A 16,125-nucleotide genomic window follows, 5' to 3' on the forward strand; every position below is an offset into this window, starting at 1 on the left:
CACAGAGACTCGTTACACACAGTTTGGAAGAAAATGCTGTTAGCCCCTGTTACATGTGGTGATGGAAATACTTGGGTTTGATGTATCCAGTCAAGGAAAAGTGAGAAATGTCCCTGTAGTTGACGTTGCCCTTCAGACGCAGTGAAATGAGGGAGGTCATGTTGATGCCCAGCTTAACAGGCAGACCAGACAGTGACGGGAGAAGCAGCTCCTCTGTCATCAGCACGGCCCTGTCGTTCAGCTGAACCTCGTGACCCTGGAGGACAAAGAGGAAGGAAGGGGGAATGAAGGAGAGAACATGTGTATGAAAATAAGACAGAGTAGACGGAGCTTCAGCTTCATACCTTGAGCAGTTTGACAGCCAGTCCTGCCACGCTCAGTGACAGCTGGTTGATTCGGTTGTGCAGATCTTCACATGTAAACACGCTGAGCTCGTTCCCAAACACCTTCACACCCGCCCAACACTTGGGCCTCTCCTCGTCCGTTTTCCTTCTCCCAAACACCTGGAACACAGAAATGATGCAGACTGATAATCACAAAATCACTTTCTCTCATTGCAAAACTATTTTCTTTCACATGACCAGTAATCATAAACTATGAAACTGTCCCTGCAATGTAAACCCCTTTACTTGATAATGAAGTCATTATATATTTATTTATATGTGTTTCTAAGTAATTGGTGGAATGTGGTGCATGTACTGTATGTGTGCTTTTGATGCTTAAATGCTAGAGCTGAAACGATTACTCAAATCATCAATTAGTCAATTGACAGAAAATTAATGCAGCTATTTTCATAACCAAAAAAACTAAGTTTAAGTTATTTTTCAAGCAGAAATCCTAAATATTTCATGGAAATGTGAGAATTTATGCACTAAATATCTTCGGGTTTGGTCAGATTACAAAAGCAATTCAGAGACATCACTTTGTGCTTTGGGAAACTGTGATAGAGGTCAATGAATCACTTAACTGATAAAAAATGGTTGGGAGAATAATCGTAACCAACAGTTGCGGCCGTAATCTATCACTTTAAGGATATCGGTATTTTAGAAATGCACTGACAGTTAGTCAAGAGTCTGACATCTAAATTGTTAAGTAAATGGTTACAGTTGCACTGCAACACCCCCCACCACCACCTGCCGTACAACAGTACTGGTCTTTGTCTGGTCTTATCCCACATGACCAAGCTTACTAATCCCACTGCCCTCACTGCTCCCCTCAGATAACAGCCCAGAGGAGGCGACTGTCTTACAGCTATCACAGCGACCTCACCATGGCCCTGGCCTGCTTCAGCAAACTGTTGGTGCTGGACAAACACTTTTCTTTTTCTCCTCTGTGGCGGTCATTTGTTTTTCTTCTTGTCCTTCTCCTCTCATGCTTTTGATTGGGAGCGGTGGATTCTCCTTCAGCGTTTTGACCAAAAATGTTCTTCAAGAGCGGTTCAGCATTTTCAACATGAAGGTCCACCTGAATGGAGAAACACAATGCATGCATTCAACATCATTTCGTTATATTTCCAACAGGACTCTGCTCTCGTTAATGAAAACGGAAAGGATGTCAAACTCACTTCCATCAGGGTGTGTGCTCTGCCGTGGAAATACATTGTGAGGCTGGCGGTCGCAGATCTCGGTAGAAATGATCTCGGAGAGAAAATCAAAGATGTTTCTAAATTTGTGATTCCCAGGCCTGAAAGAAACAAAAAAAAGCAGAGAAATGTATCATTACCCTCTATTCATGTAATTAGCAGTATTACAAATTATTCCTTTATATTTGTTTATTTGCTGTGCATATGCATGTTAGTGTCCTGTTTTTGTGATCGTGGAAAATTAAGACATTAATCCTAATTGCCACTTTGCTGAATTTGAATCTAGGGAAGTGAATCTCTCATCACCTGAAGCAAAAGTGTGGTCTGAATAGGAGGAGTACTTTAAAAATTCTGCTTCGAAGTCTCTGCTGATAATGTCGTCGGGCAGTGACTCGATCAGGGGCTGCTTCATGGGGTCCTCGCTCCTCAGGACATTTGTCAGGTGACTCCACACGAAGGAGCCCACTGGAACAGCAGAAAAGCACAATGTCAGAGTGTCAAGCAGAACCAGAAAATGAACAAGACAAGAAACATTTTCACCTCACTATTCATTACACTTGGAAGGGGTGAAATTATAAGACAATGTGCATCAATAATCACTATCAATAACTCAAGAAACTCCATCAACCAATTCAAAACAAAATTGCTATTACATACATTACTAAGAATATGGCATTAGTATAGATGGGGTTAAAAAACTGGACTTTTTTATTTATTTTTAGTAACCGCTGAGTATTCCTTTCTCATGAAGTGTTTACACTATTTTATTATTAGTTCCCACTGCTGGGGGATTTTTATGCACATCCCTTCTATAAGACCTTGGCTGGAGGTTTCGTTCCTCAGTGTCGCCTTCACCCCTTCGAATACGTTGTGGTCGGGGCATCGCATGAGCTGCTGGTATGCAGCGATTCTGACCTCGGGATCCTCCTGGGAGGAGCGGTACAGCTGCAACAGCACAGACCTCTGAGGGAAGGAAACTGCTGTCAGTCACTGATGGCAGACTCCTGCTCACCTCTTCACCTCCACATCAACCTCATCATGAATCAATTATATGGTCATCTGCCCATTTAGCTTTTATGATATGAACATACTCGATACTTGATATTTCCTGATGTCATTGTTGCAAATGATTATTTCACATCTGACTATAAATAGCGGCGTTAGTATGAACTCACATCCGCCGAGCAGGGAAAGCGTCTGAAGGCTTGGATGGCAGCAAGTCTCAGCTCAAGTGCTGCTGAGTGGCCGAGCATGCAGCGATTTAGCAGAGGAGTGAAGGCTGGAGCAGACAGACCAGTGTTTCCCACTGATTTCAGGACATAAAAAACCTGCCAGGCGACATAAAAAATGCAAACTGAGCATTGTTTCTGTCAGTCTTTTTTTTTTTTAAATAAAACATCCATGGTTTAGTCAGATTCAGTGTCAGCACTTTGTCTCTCACTTGAGTGGGTTCTTCTCCCTCGCAGCCTTCCCTCAGAGTTTCCTCTAGTGTCTGCATGAGGGTCCGTACGGGAGGAAGCTCACCACAGGAGGTTTGGGACCTCCGGCACAGCTGATAGACCAAAGATGATCCAGCCAACAAGGCCTTGGACCGCACCTCTGGGAGCTCCAGTAAGGCCTACACAAAGAGCAGCAATGCAGTACACTCAGCACACACTGCTGGATTGGATTTCTATAAGAGATCTCTACTGACATCAATCTGACCACTATATCTCATGAGTGAATAACAGGATATAGCTTTGGTGAGACATTTAGGTCATCGTTAATATCACACACAGGTTCCTACATTGATGGAGTCGATGATCTGTGGGGATGGATGAGGGATGAGGGCTATGGTGGTGAGGAAAGAGTGAGCCTGCTCCTCCTCCAACTCTTTGTTCCTCATTAGGTCGGTCAGTAGAACGATGCAGTTTTCAGACCCACATGCTGGTAATGCATCTAACAACGGCTGCCTGTCCAAACAGTTCATCAACATCAGTATTAGTCTCTGCTGTATGGGTTTAACCTGTGTCATGCAGTATAACATGGTGTTACAATGTTGTTAAAGGTTAATGTAAAGCTATGACGTATAAGAAAACTGTGTTCATTGTATTTTGCAGCGGAGTTCACTGAATACTTTATTTAATATAAATCATTCTCACAGTGATCATGTCGACTTATCAAACACAGGCGTAACTAAAAATGCGCTTGTTCAGTTTTTCATACCAAGAGTTCAATGAGAGGATGGATCCCACTCCTGTGTCTCTACAGTAAATACAGCCAGCCGCCAGTTAGAGACGCTTTGCATAAAGACAGGAAAAAATCTTCCTACCAACATCTCTAAAGCTGACTATTGAACTTATTATATCTTGTTTGTTTTACCCTTAAAAAGGTGTAAAAAAGACATGTGTCTGTTGCTAAACTCTTTAAATTGTAACTGTGAAAAGATATTTCCTTTGACTTGGGAAAGACATCTGATGTTTTTACCTGCCATATTATATCTTGTTTGTTTAATCCATGCAAAAACAAAGGTGTAACTCTTGACACGCTGTGGTTTTACATGTATACTTGGCTGGCTGCAGTGACTTCCTGGATTCTCCGCTGGTTGCTTGGCTAAAAAACAAAACAAAGCAAAACACTCCTTCCCCACCCCACAACGTGTCGCTTTTACAGCTCAGTGTTGTATGGATCAAACATACAAGATATAACGTTTTAATTAGTGAGTTTTAGAGGTGCTGCCAGGCAGGGTTTGTCACCTTCACAGCTGTCTCCAGTCTTAATGCTAAGCTAACAGCTAACATATACATACAGTATGTCAATTTTCTCAAAGTGTTGTACGTCACCTTAAACCCATGCAGTGAACCAGACCGCACAATATGAGGAACCGCCACCACTAACTGCAGTGTGGGTTAATTAGGTTATTAGACACACCTGTGTTTGACAAGTCAAAATGTGCTCTGTGATGAAGGCGGTATTTGCTATTTTCAGTGCTAGATGATACTACGGAGTGAGGAGAAGACACTGGCATGTTGGGTCATCTGTGTCTCAGAGCAGTTTCTCATTAAGTTGTCTACTGTCCCACACAGACTGTCCTTTGTTTACATCATGACTCGGGCCAGGGGCTGTGTATTTTTCTCATTATAATGCATAAACAAGAGTCCTTTCACCACTACTGCTAGATAAGATGTTTTACTATACATCTGTAACACAGAGTGTGCCACTGACACAGCCATGTTGGAGACACATTGATTAACTACGAAGGACTATGCACTAAAAAAAAAATACTGACCAGTCATTGCGGCACTTGAAAGACGCTTCTTGCCAGAGTGTCTTGAGTTGAGAGAGAGTCAGATCTCTCAGTTGGAAAGCCAGTTGAAGGAACTCTTGTGAGACCTAGGAGCAGATAAAATGGACACACATATATGGACATATGGCCTCCGGCAGAACTGTGAACATACATTTTCATCTCATTGATCCCCTGATCCCCAAACAGTAATTATATCACAGGGTGTCAGCCTCTGGCTCTGAGGGCCTCTTTTAAACAGTTCCCAAGTAAATAGACTATGTTGAAGGTTGCCAGATTGGGTTTGACTAACCTCCTGTGTATGGGAGACATTAAAATCATTGGCTCATATACACAGCAAAGCCTCAGGGGAAGTCAAACCACAACTTATAAACCCAAACAAGCTTACAGCGGTCTGGCAGGGACAGGCTACTTAAAAGTGATTCATATTCATTGCTGAAGGAGCGGCAGCACCTAAAGCGTAAATCAGGTAAACTGAAACACACAATGAGTATTTCTTACAGATAAATACAGTAAAAAAGCCTCTTAAAAACCTGTTGCATTTGAGGCCTACCAGTTGTGGGTCTGAGGTGATGCTACATAACATCCTGACAGTCTGACTGGCTTGCTGTAGTGTTGATGACTTGGGTTTTCCTGGCCGTGAAGCTCCTTCTTCCTCAAACTGCAGGTTGGTTAGCACACCATGACTTAAAGAATCTGCCGGAGCAATGAGGGGAACAAGCATCAGGATCTGTCTCTCATACAGTTCAAGCTGATACAGAAATGCAAAATGGTTCCTGACCTGTTGCCGAAGGACTCCCTGGCTGGGCTCTGAGCAGGAGCAGCGTAGACACTGTTTGGGTCTTCACTGACCCTGCAGGCCTGGACCATGTTACCATGGAAACAGCTTCAGTGCAGTTGACCTCCTCCATCACTGTAGATCCATGGCGCTGAACACAGTGTAGTTCTGACTGCACTGACTAGCAAAAAGACAAGAAACAAACCTCCCTTGAGAATCAATGACTGATGTTATATTTATAATAGTGGTCTAAAAAACATATCCTCTTATTATGTTGGACAGAAATCTCAAGTGACAACCAGCGTCATCACCCTTTTTCAACTTCCTATTTTCTTGTAGTCAGATAGAAATTCATTTTCCTTAAGGGCCAGAGCTGCGATTTTAGAATTGATGTGGTTGTGGGTCAGAGTCCTGCAATCCAACCCCCCCGGGCCTATTTTTCTGCTTCCTGAAATGATAGTTTAAATGTCTGTTTCTGTTGAAGAAAAACTAAATCCTTTATAAATTTATTGTACCTAAAGGTAGTCATATTCAAATATACTGAGTGTAAAAATATTGAAATCAGCCTATAACATTGGCGTATCTTTATAATTGTTGAGAGTATATGTCCCCCAAAATTCTCAGAAAAAGTCCAAGACCTCAGTGTCCTCAATGGCAGATACGTTACCATACATTTTGAACAGACAGAGGAGTGAACTCACTGTATCTTCAGTTAAAGCCACTGAATGAGGCCAGAAGTTTGCCAGCCTGGACTCTTGGCACTGTTTTAGATCCCTGGTCTTTAACAACACCGGTCCTCGCCTCTCATATCTGCTGCTGCACGTCCCGTACACATCTGTCTGAGAGAGAGGCAGTAAAGGAAAGTCAGATAATCACAACATATTATGGCATGATGATGTTAATGTCAGTTATTGTTAGTAGTAAGAGTAGAGGTGATATCTGTCAGACTATAGACGGAGCTGTTGTTGCTCTTGTTTTATTCTGAAATCTCCATTAAGACTGGTTTCCTGCACAGATTTATACAAATCTCTTTACATGTAAATATCTGTGTAAACTGGGCACATACTACATAGACCATGACCCTTATAAACCCTCACCTCCATTTCCTGTCTGGCAGTCGTACGGGAGGTCTGGAGCATGCTCAGTAGAGCCCTTTTAATGTTGAGGGCCCACACCTGCTCCCCCTCCTGGCGACAGAGGGCCGTGACCTTTCCCCCCTGGAGGGAGAACTTGAGGCGCGTTCTCTCGAGTGACTCCCTGAGAAACAAAAACACCAGATGAGCCCCCTGAGACCCGATAACACAGACAAGTGGAGCGTCCTAAAAGAGTATCACATTCATAGGAAAAACAGTTGTAGCATTCCAAAATGATCTGGATTTTCACTGTGAACACTGCAGACTGAGACCACATGCACATATGCAAAATAACTGAGCAGATAAAAGGTAAATCATGCATTCATTCACTCAATTGCATGTATCACCTCAGGCTTTTTAAGCGCTGCACAGAGTGTTCCTTCTGAGGGGAAAGCCGTTTTATCTGCGGATTCCTAATCTGTTGGACAAACGTGTACATGAAACCACATCATCATAGACTTTTTGCAGTATTTTACAAACAGTTTTAACGAAGCTGACCTGCATCATTAGGTGACACTTGGAGACCACATCAATATCAACCACACAGTCCAAAGCCAGTCCATTCCTGCCAGCATTGGAGCCATGAAGGGTGGTGGTAATTGTCGTGCTATACCTGTAAGTATACCTCACCCCTCTCTGAAAGGACAAGTCAGGGGTAGGAAGCCCTGTGGACATGAAATTATACAATAAAAAATCAAAAAAAGAAAAAAAAAATCATTGCGGAAAATCCTGTGATTTGCTAATCAACACAGAAAAGAAACAAAACGTATTATGGATGTATTTGTCAATTAGCATGCATCAGATGTGACGTGCATTAAAGGGAGCAACAAACAAAATTCTCACCAGCACAACTTGAATCACAGAGATTTGGTTCCACCTGAAAGCAATCACCTACTGCACAGAGAGTCAGGTACAAACATCTCAGAATTGCTGACAAATAATATAACTTTTTCAAAGAAATCTTGTTCAACTTCTATACATCTGTAACACTCACAGTCATGTCATCGTGACACCAGTTGAATGTGTTTTCAGTGGGAAAATGACACATTAAGAATTCACATATCTCACATCAAAAGCCATAAAACTCACCATGTAGCAGGAGGAAAATCAGTATAACATGTAGACAATGAAGCCATAATAAGGACACAGCCATAGCAACCCCAAGTCACTGCAGGTCTGGCTGCCTCCGAGCCTCCACATGTAAGTGAGATGAAAACCAAGCACTGTTCACAGCCACTGAATGACCACACTTGTACGTGGGCTTCCACAGTGACCCATACTGCTCACAGCAACCAATCAGGAAATACCTTCCAGACTGAAGCTACAAACATCCACTGAGCCAATCACTTGACACTGCACAGGGCCTCATAAAAAATGAGGTTTTCCTATACTCTCATTGACTTGGACAGACATTAAACATGAGCCTCATATGGGGAGAAAATTCTGTTTATTGAAGGAAAGTTAAACAGTTTAAAGGGGGCAGGCAGCAGATATCCAGTCTGAGACATAGTTAGACCATATAGCAAGGTGCATTATGAAGAAGTGGACAATGAGAACACCTTTCAATATAGTACAAAAAACAGCACAACAAAACAAAGCATGAAATAACAACCAAAGTGTTTATGCTATTATACCACCCCTACAATTAAATAGATTTGTTTGGAGGATACACACACACACTGTCAATATGACCATAATCAATAAACCACACAACCAATATGGGTTCTAACCTCTTAAAGGCAGATTCAGACTTTTCTGAAGACAAACAAGTACAGTTGAGAGAGGTAAGCAAACGAGGGGAGAGACATCTAGTGTCTGTGTCTTATGGATAAAAAGAAATGAAAAAGTGGAGATTCGGTGGAGTTATCACGGCCCACTGAACTGAAAAGCCCTCCACCACTCAGCCACGTTCTCCAGCGTTTGACTGGGCTCAAGTTAAATTATCCAACAAGCCTTTCATCCCAATCTCCTTCCCCCCATCATTACCCAAGCTGCCTGCCACCTACTTTCCAAGATGCACCCGCCGCGGTCCACGCCCGAGCTTCCGACGTCAGATAGTGCGTGCCGCCGAGTGACGCTGCATTCAAGCACTTGGAAAAGTAGTATTTAAGAACTCCATTTGAAAAATACTGTTAACTCGCTTTCACCCAAACTTTCAGGTCTTCAGATAGTAGAGGTAGGTTAGTTTGTTACATTAATTATGGCAAATATAGTTTAGAATGCGAAAATATAAAACAATATTCCTTGGTAATATGTAAAATACACTTAAATAGCACAACTAGGTGACAGATTTTTCCATTTGTGCTTGATAGTGCGATTTGTGACTTGCTTTAGGGCATTACGTTAAATGTATCACTTAGCAAATCGATATTGCAGTTACAGTAACAACAAAATAAAAGCACTGATTTGGCCTTTACAGAGATTCAAACGGATAAACACCTCCAAAACATTTTCACTGATAGTCCCTGAATGCATCCTGGGGGGGCGTAGGTTTGACCGGCTACTCTGAGGCTCAGACACAATGAACCGTCAGACGGAGAGGTGCACGCATGTTGGGCCAGAGGTATTAACACGGTTTTAGTACATTATTATTAATTTTTGTGCCTTCTCTTTGACTTACTTTGTAATTCTCAAACTACTGACACGCTGTATGGCGGTTTCAAGGCTCAACTGGGAACGGTTAGTTCGACGAGTTTGATGAAAACGAGGTCGGGATCAGACTACCGTTAGCCCCTCCTGGCGGATTTTTTTTCGTTATTTTTTTTCTAGCTAAAGCCAACAAAGCAAAGCAGATAACGATGTCGTTGACTGCATCGTCTGATTATTTCGCTGCCGAGTGTCTGGTATCGATATCTAGCGGTCCTGTCCTGCATAGACCCACCCCGGTCGTCCCCGCCAGCCAGCCGGCCATGGTGGGCCTGCTCCCTGGGGAGCCCGACGGGTCGAGAGAGGATAGGGAAGTGCGGGAGACTCTGGGGCTGGAGGGGGCGAACATGTTGGCGGTGGCCGGTATCCTCACCGACCTGCACGGTAAGTTCCGCCCCATGTCGGCCTACTCGGAGAACAGTAACTCATCATGTGGAGAGAGCGGTTACACCACGTTGTCCGACCCAACCACTCCTACCATGACACCCTCCGCCACCCCGGTCCCCGGACAGCAGCAGCAGCTGAGGGGGGGAGGAGGAGGAGGAGGCGTGGGGGCCCCGCGGTCCCCGGTGAAGCGACATCAGTGCACTTTTGACGGATGCGACAGAGTTTACGGGAAATCGTCCCACCTGAAGGCACACATCCGGACACACACAGGTATGGAGACAACAAAAGCTCACACGTTGTGTAGCTACACCTAAATATAAACTTTGTCCTCAACTTCTGCTTTGTCGGTGACATTCGCACCCATATTGTTATGACCATTATATCAGCTAATGTGGGAAGCTATGTTGTACTCAATGGGATTAGTTCATAGCAGCATGGTGGTGGCTGTTTTTTCCTCATTTACCCCCGACTTGGTTAAATAACGTGGCCAAACAAAGAGGGACGTACAGAAAGACTCCCCTTCAGAGTCTCTGACAAAGAAGTAAACTAACAAAAGAACTGGGCTGGACGTTAAAACCGGTGACGAAGGTCTTCCTCCCGATTAGATTTGCATATGAAATGAACGTAAGACGAAACCTTAACGTCGGGGGCAGAGAGTTCATTGTCGGACACAGCCTCTCCTGTTGATGGTAGCAGCAAGTGCTCGATGTTTGGCTCATCGTTTTTTTTGTGGGCATCACATCTTCTTCGTGGGGGTCTGCTGATGAGCTCACATGGGCTTTATCTGCAGCATTTTTAATAAACCGTATGAGGGAGAGCTGTAGAGGGAGGCGCGTCCGATAGTGGATGCGTCAGCCCTGAGTGTGATATACTACACCTTTTCATTAGTTTTTGGGTGTTTGCTGAGGCAATATGGCAGAATATGTTGTTTCGAATCACTTAACAATCCGTTTTGTTACTTTAGATCGCAATCGTGTGTTGGCACGATGTTAAAAGCTAGATTTAGTTGGAAACAGGCCCACCCGTGAGAATGATAGCGGAGCTCTGTGGCACGTAGTTAAAATGTTCATGTGATTATTTTTTTTTATTTCGCAAAATGAGGGGAATTCGTGTGTTCGGGGTCACTGAGCAGGCGCAAACGGATTAAGGGCAGGAAACGGCTCAAAGGAACTCTGGTGGGAACGCCCTCAAAGAGTCCTACAACAACAACGTGGCTTGGCTTTGTGATCTTGAAAATGGCACCGAGCATCCTACTCGCTTATCGGGGTTTGACTCTGTTGCCTGCAAGAGATTAAGGCTACTAGTAGCTTATGAAGACTAATCTGGAGAATCTAAATCCTAGAAATGTTTTGTCACGTATTTAACTATGTAGAGATTAATATTTTTTGTCTCCACCATATTCCATAAAAAAAATGCAGGCTGTAGATTCATGTCACAATCTATGTATTTATTCAAACTGTTCTTTGAAGTATGAATCCAGCTACCCAGCTGTTACATATACATAAATTGCATATCTTGGAGCTGAAGAGATTTGTTAATTAATCGATCAGTAGGTCAGTGTAGAATTAATCGACAGCTATTTTGATAATCAGTCATTTAGTCATTTTCAAAGCCAAACTAGCTCAACATTCCCTGGTTTCCATCTCTTAGTTGCGAGGATTTACTGTATTTCTTTGTGTTATGTAATAGAAAGCAAATATTTTGCAGTTTAGCGCTGTTGGTCAGAAAAAACAAGATGTCACCTTGGATTTATACATATCTTCTGACATTTTATAGGCAAAATGGTGAGCAACACTGCTTTGCACTAATCAAGTCTCCTGTTACTGCTTCTAACATGTTTTTAGTCATTAAACAAATCTTTTGCATGCTTGTAACGTAAACTTGGTGACTCAAAGTTGTATTGTAAGCGGTCAATGACATGGTGCTTAATGGTTAACCCTGCTCTCATCTGTGTCCATGCTGCAGGTGAGAGACCATTCCCATGCACCTGGCCTGACTGCGAGAAGAAGTTTGCCCGCTCCGATGAGCTTGCACGCCACACCCGCACCCACACAGGAGAAAAACGCTTCCTGTGCCCACTGTGCGACAAGCGCTTCATGCGCAGCGACCACCTGATCAAGCACGCCCGCCGTCATCCTGACTTCCAGCCCTCCATGTTGGGACGCAACAAGGGCACATCCTCTGCTTCCAGCCCAGCTGTGCACCATTAGGATGGTTTGGGATGGGGGTTTCCTGTGTACTGGGGTCAGCAGAGCACAGAAGATGTCAGTGGTTTCAAGTTAACCAGCTACAATCAGATCCACTGATTAGGATTGAGCATTGTTATGTTGTACTGTAAATGTGCACATACACAAGCGAACACACACAGAGCTGGATGTGAGAGGGAAGTAGCCTCATCTCTCCATCCACACAGATGAGTCATGTGACCACTATCCACCTACTCAACATAACTAGGGTTGGGTATTGAGAACGTTTCAAATCTATAAGAACTGAGGATTTGTTAACAAATGTGCTTTTCGATTCCACTTATCGTTTCCTGAAAGCAGAGTCTGGACTTACTGCACTTCCATTTACATTGCAAGTTACACGTGTATCAAAGCACGTGTATGTTGTTTACAATGTGGCAGACTGGGGCTAGGTTTCAAAAGTGAAACTACGCTTCACAAAAGACTAATAATACAATGAAATGTAATCACTGTATGAAAATAAATATATGTGAGGGAGGAAAGTCATTCTAATATGACGACATGATGTAAGAATGCAGAGCATTTTAATATCCTGTGTGATAACATATTGAAATTCAATGGTGAAACGTTTTATAGATTAAATAACCAGATGGGAATGTCAGTTTTTGGTTTGTCCTCTGAATTAAATGCTGGACAAATCAAGGTGCCTATCAGACTGATGCAAAAATTCTGAAAAGCCATTTATTAATGCTTCAGAAAGTAAAAACTACTTTAAAACCAATTCAAGTTTGCATGGCAAACAGAGAATATATATTTGTCTTTCTTTTAACCAAAAAAAAAAAAAAAAGTTTATCAGTCAAAACCTTGTAAAAATAAATGTGGTTTTTGCTTTCCACATATTCTGGTTTTCTTTCTTAATCAGGGTTCGATAAGAATCGGAATCATGAAGCAGATTTTATTCGGTAAAATAAACCCAACCCTAAACATAACCTCATTTTCTCAAACTGAAACACTTTCACAAATTGCAGGGATTTTTCACGTTTTCTGTACAAATCTGCACATTCATCATCGGCCAAAACTCCTCTGTTTTCTTGTGGTTAATTTGCTGATTATTGTTGTACTCTTCAGTACCATTTATTTACCATGAGTAGCACAATATTGTGATGTTAGGTAGCGAAGCAGTGACTAGAAGCTTTTTAGCTTTTTTTGTTTGTTTGTTTTTAGCTTTGCCAGTCCATATTCAAAGTTTTAGTGGTGACACATTCCTTGATATTTTTTTTTTTTTTTTTTTTTTTTTTTGCATTAGTAAACAACATTGAGGTGATATTTGTCAATATTTTCTTTAATATTGAATTTAACAATAGATCAAATATTAATTTTGCCAGAAAGTGGATCAAACTTCACTGTAGAGGAGCTGTTTGCACGCCATCCTTGAGGCTTGATCAGTAATCATTCATGAAATGCTGACACATAATACACAGTAGTATTATGTCTAATACTGATGCAAATGTATATAAGCTTTAAGCTTTTAATGTAGAAACATGGTAAAGCTACTAGCAGCAGAATTAATACGTGATGAATTGTAGTCCTTATATTAGGGGTAACAGTATACGCTTGATAGGATGGTATTGCCTGTGAGTGTCAGTGTGTATGTTTTTTGTTTTTGTTTTTTAATTTACATTTTTGTTAGCGACAGAACTGGGAAAAGTGTATGTGATAATATCAAAATATTTAGGGGGAAAAAGATGACATGAGTTGAGCTTGATATTCAGCTCGCTGCCTTCAAAGTAAAAGAATTCACCCCACTCATCAGGGGTGTGGAGCCAGATGGCTGAACATATTTTTCAGGATCAGGTGTGCAAGAGGTTTCTTTACACGGTTTGAGTTTCAACAGCCGACAAACTGCGGTCTTAACTAGCGTTGAAAAAATAATCCCTATTATAACTCTGTGTTGGGATCAAAATTTGTATAAAATATATCAAAGTAATTTAAACATGGTCAGTCTGTCCCCATTTAGGAGAACTAATACCAGTAGACCTTTATTGTGGAGGACGTTATAACTTGTCAAAGCAGCAGAAGCACAGGTGTAACTAACGATAACGATGGCTCTGTTCTCTGCAGGTGTGCCATTGAACCAGCATGCACAGTACTTGTAGGCAGACACTTCTAAATGGGATGCAGCCATTAATGATGTTATTACATTTGTGTTTGATAAATTAAAATTGCCGCTGTTATAAAGGTTTGGTACTATGCTGGAAAAAACAAACACAAATGAGGATTTATTAAAATACTTTAGTACATTAGAGCAAGCTGGAACCTCAATATTCCTATCTTGCCAAAACAAACCTCATGTATTTTAGGAATTATTACAGAAAAATTATTTTCACGTTTAACAGAATCAAGCAAACCTCATGTAAAGTAGATATTTAAAATCTATTGGAGTACATGCAGTGTCCAGGTCTGATTCTAGAGAGGTTGAATCTTTTCTTTTTTTTAATGTTTCCACACTGTTTGTCCAACTCATGTACATATTCCTTTATCTCAGTGAACAACAATTCTTCAGGAAACTCTGAAAGCCTTAAACTATGTCATAACTACTTTGCACCATGTTTACAGTTGAATCATTGTATAGGTATATATGCTCTCCTCTGGGCTCATTACAAATACTCATTATGCAATATGGCACTTTTTTCTTACAGGTGTATTTGGCTGAATAGTGTAATGGCTTGCACTGTTACTATGCTTCTACAAGAAAGCACTGTGGAACTTTGCTAATGTGTTAATAACCAATGGTTTGTAAAACTGCCTTTTTGTCCAAGTGCTTTAGAAAGCGTGATAAAAGAACTGGGTAGTTGTTGTTTTTACTTTTGTTTATTTTAGTGTTTGCTTAGTCATCCAGGCCATCTCATGTTGTGGAATTTGTTTAATTTGAATTTTGAAATGAATTTGATTTAATTTTCTGGATGGGACATACGTCATTCGTTGCTCCCAGATCTGACGACTTTGTTTCCTCCACACTAAGATCAAAGAGAACATCTTCACACGTCTTCCCTCTTCATACGTCAAACCATCTTCATATGCCATTTCACTGTTGATCTGTTCATTTTAACAGGAACTGTACTCATTGTAGTGAATGCCATGCTTTGGAATTTTGTACACATTTCCTCAGAGGTTCAATCTGTTGACAGTTTTTGGTTGCTGCTGGCAGTAACCTTGAACACATGGACTGTTTAACAAAGGAACACACACAATATACCTGTTTTCTACGTTGTCAAATGGAAATATATCCTTCCATCTTTTCTAACAGATGGAAGTGTCTTTTCACTCAGACTCTGCCCGGGTCTCAAAGCTATAATATCACAAGAAGAACATACCTCACAGATTTTTTCTTTCCTTTGCGGTATCTGTACAGCATCCATCCAACCTATCTTTCAGAAATTCCTATAAAGCCATTGAGCCTTGGGTTTCAGTTTTTATCAGCTAGATGGTCTGTTATGTAGCCTTGTCCTTCTATTGTCTGTATATGCAACATCACTACTACCTGTGTAGCAACAGAGTTTCTGTTTCCCTGCCTCAATGAACTTCTGTTGTTAATAGACAGTGGTAAATGAATCTACTGGATAAATCCTGCACCAACAGTCCCTGTCATTAAAGCTCAGCAGCTGTTTAAGTTACCAAGGGAAAGAGTCACTGCTGGCTGGGGCAGAGGCTGAGAAGCGTTATTAAAATGTAAGAATACCTGTAGACTGTCACTTCACTGCAGATATTGATTGAAAGAGCTCAGTCCAAATCTGTTTGTTCATATCACTGAATGTGGCTTGATGACAGACGAGCATTATCCACTTTGGATTTAATTTTTGCTGCGCTGCCTTGCTGAGAAGAAAAAAAAGAAAAAAAGCGATAATTTCTCTTGTCACCACACTAATTCAGATATGCACATTGTACAGAAACGGATGTTTTTTAAATTGATGCCTAATTTTTACATTAATGTAATTTTTAAAATCCTCTTATCAAAGCTTTAGTTAAGGTGAATAGGAGGAACTGTGGAACTAAATAATTGCTGCAACAAGCTGTTTTGATATTTATATTCTCAGGTGTCTTAAATTTTGAGCATTGGACTTTCAATATTT

The 16,125-nt window shown here is 41.5% G+C and overlaps 1 protein-coding gene across 1 annotated transcript; it reads left to right on the plus strand.

Annotated features, from left to right (window-relative positions):
• The first annotated feature begins 9,312 nt into the window (after window positions 1-9,312).
• On the plus strand, window positions 9,313-13,258 carry LOC111229072 (Krueppel-like factor 13). The gene is made up of 2 exons (XM_022755236.1): window positions 9,313-10,079; window positions 11,775-13,258. Exons 1-2 carry the CDS (start codon window positions 9,575-9,577, stop codon window positions 12,017-12,019), a joined length of 750 nt encoding a protein of 249 aa, XP_022610957.1. The 5' UTR covers window positions 9,313-9,574; the 3' UTR covers window positions 12,020-13,258.
• The last annotated feature ends 2,867 nt before the right edge of the window (window positions 13,259-16,125 follow it).

The sequence above is a fragment of the Seriola dumerili genome, unplaced genomic scaffold (genome assembly GCF_002260705.1).
Source record: "Seriola dumerili isolate Sdu_G_001 unplaced genomic scaffold, Sdu_1.0 BDQW01000226.1, whole genome shotgun sequence".
In the NCBI taxonomy this organism is placed as follows: domain Eukaryota; kingdom Metazoa; phylum Chordata; class Actinopteri; order Carangiformes; family Carangidae; genus Seriola; species Seriola dumerili.

What these genes read in the sequence shown, in the direction of transcription:
- LOC111229072 (XM_022755236.1), top strand. Translation starts at nt 9,575, where the DNA reads ATGTCGTTGACTGCATCGTCTGATTATTTCGCTGCCGAGTGTCTGGTA. An exon ending in ACACATCCGGACACACACAG is followed by an intron (nt 10,080 to 11,774) that starts GTATGGAGACAA and finishes TCCATGCTGCAG; the next exon opens with GTGAGAGACCATTCCCATGC.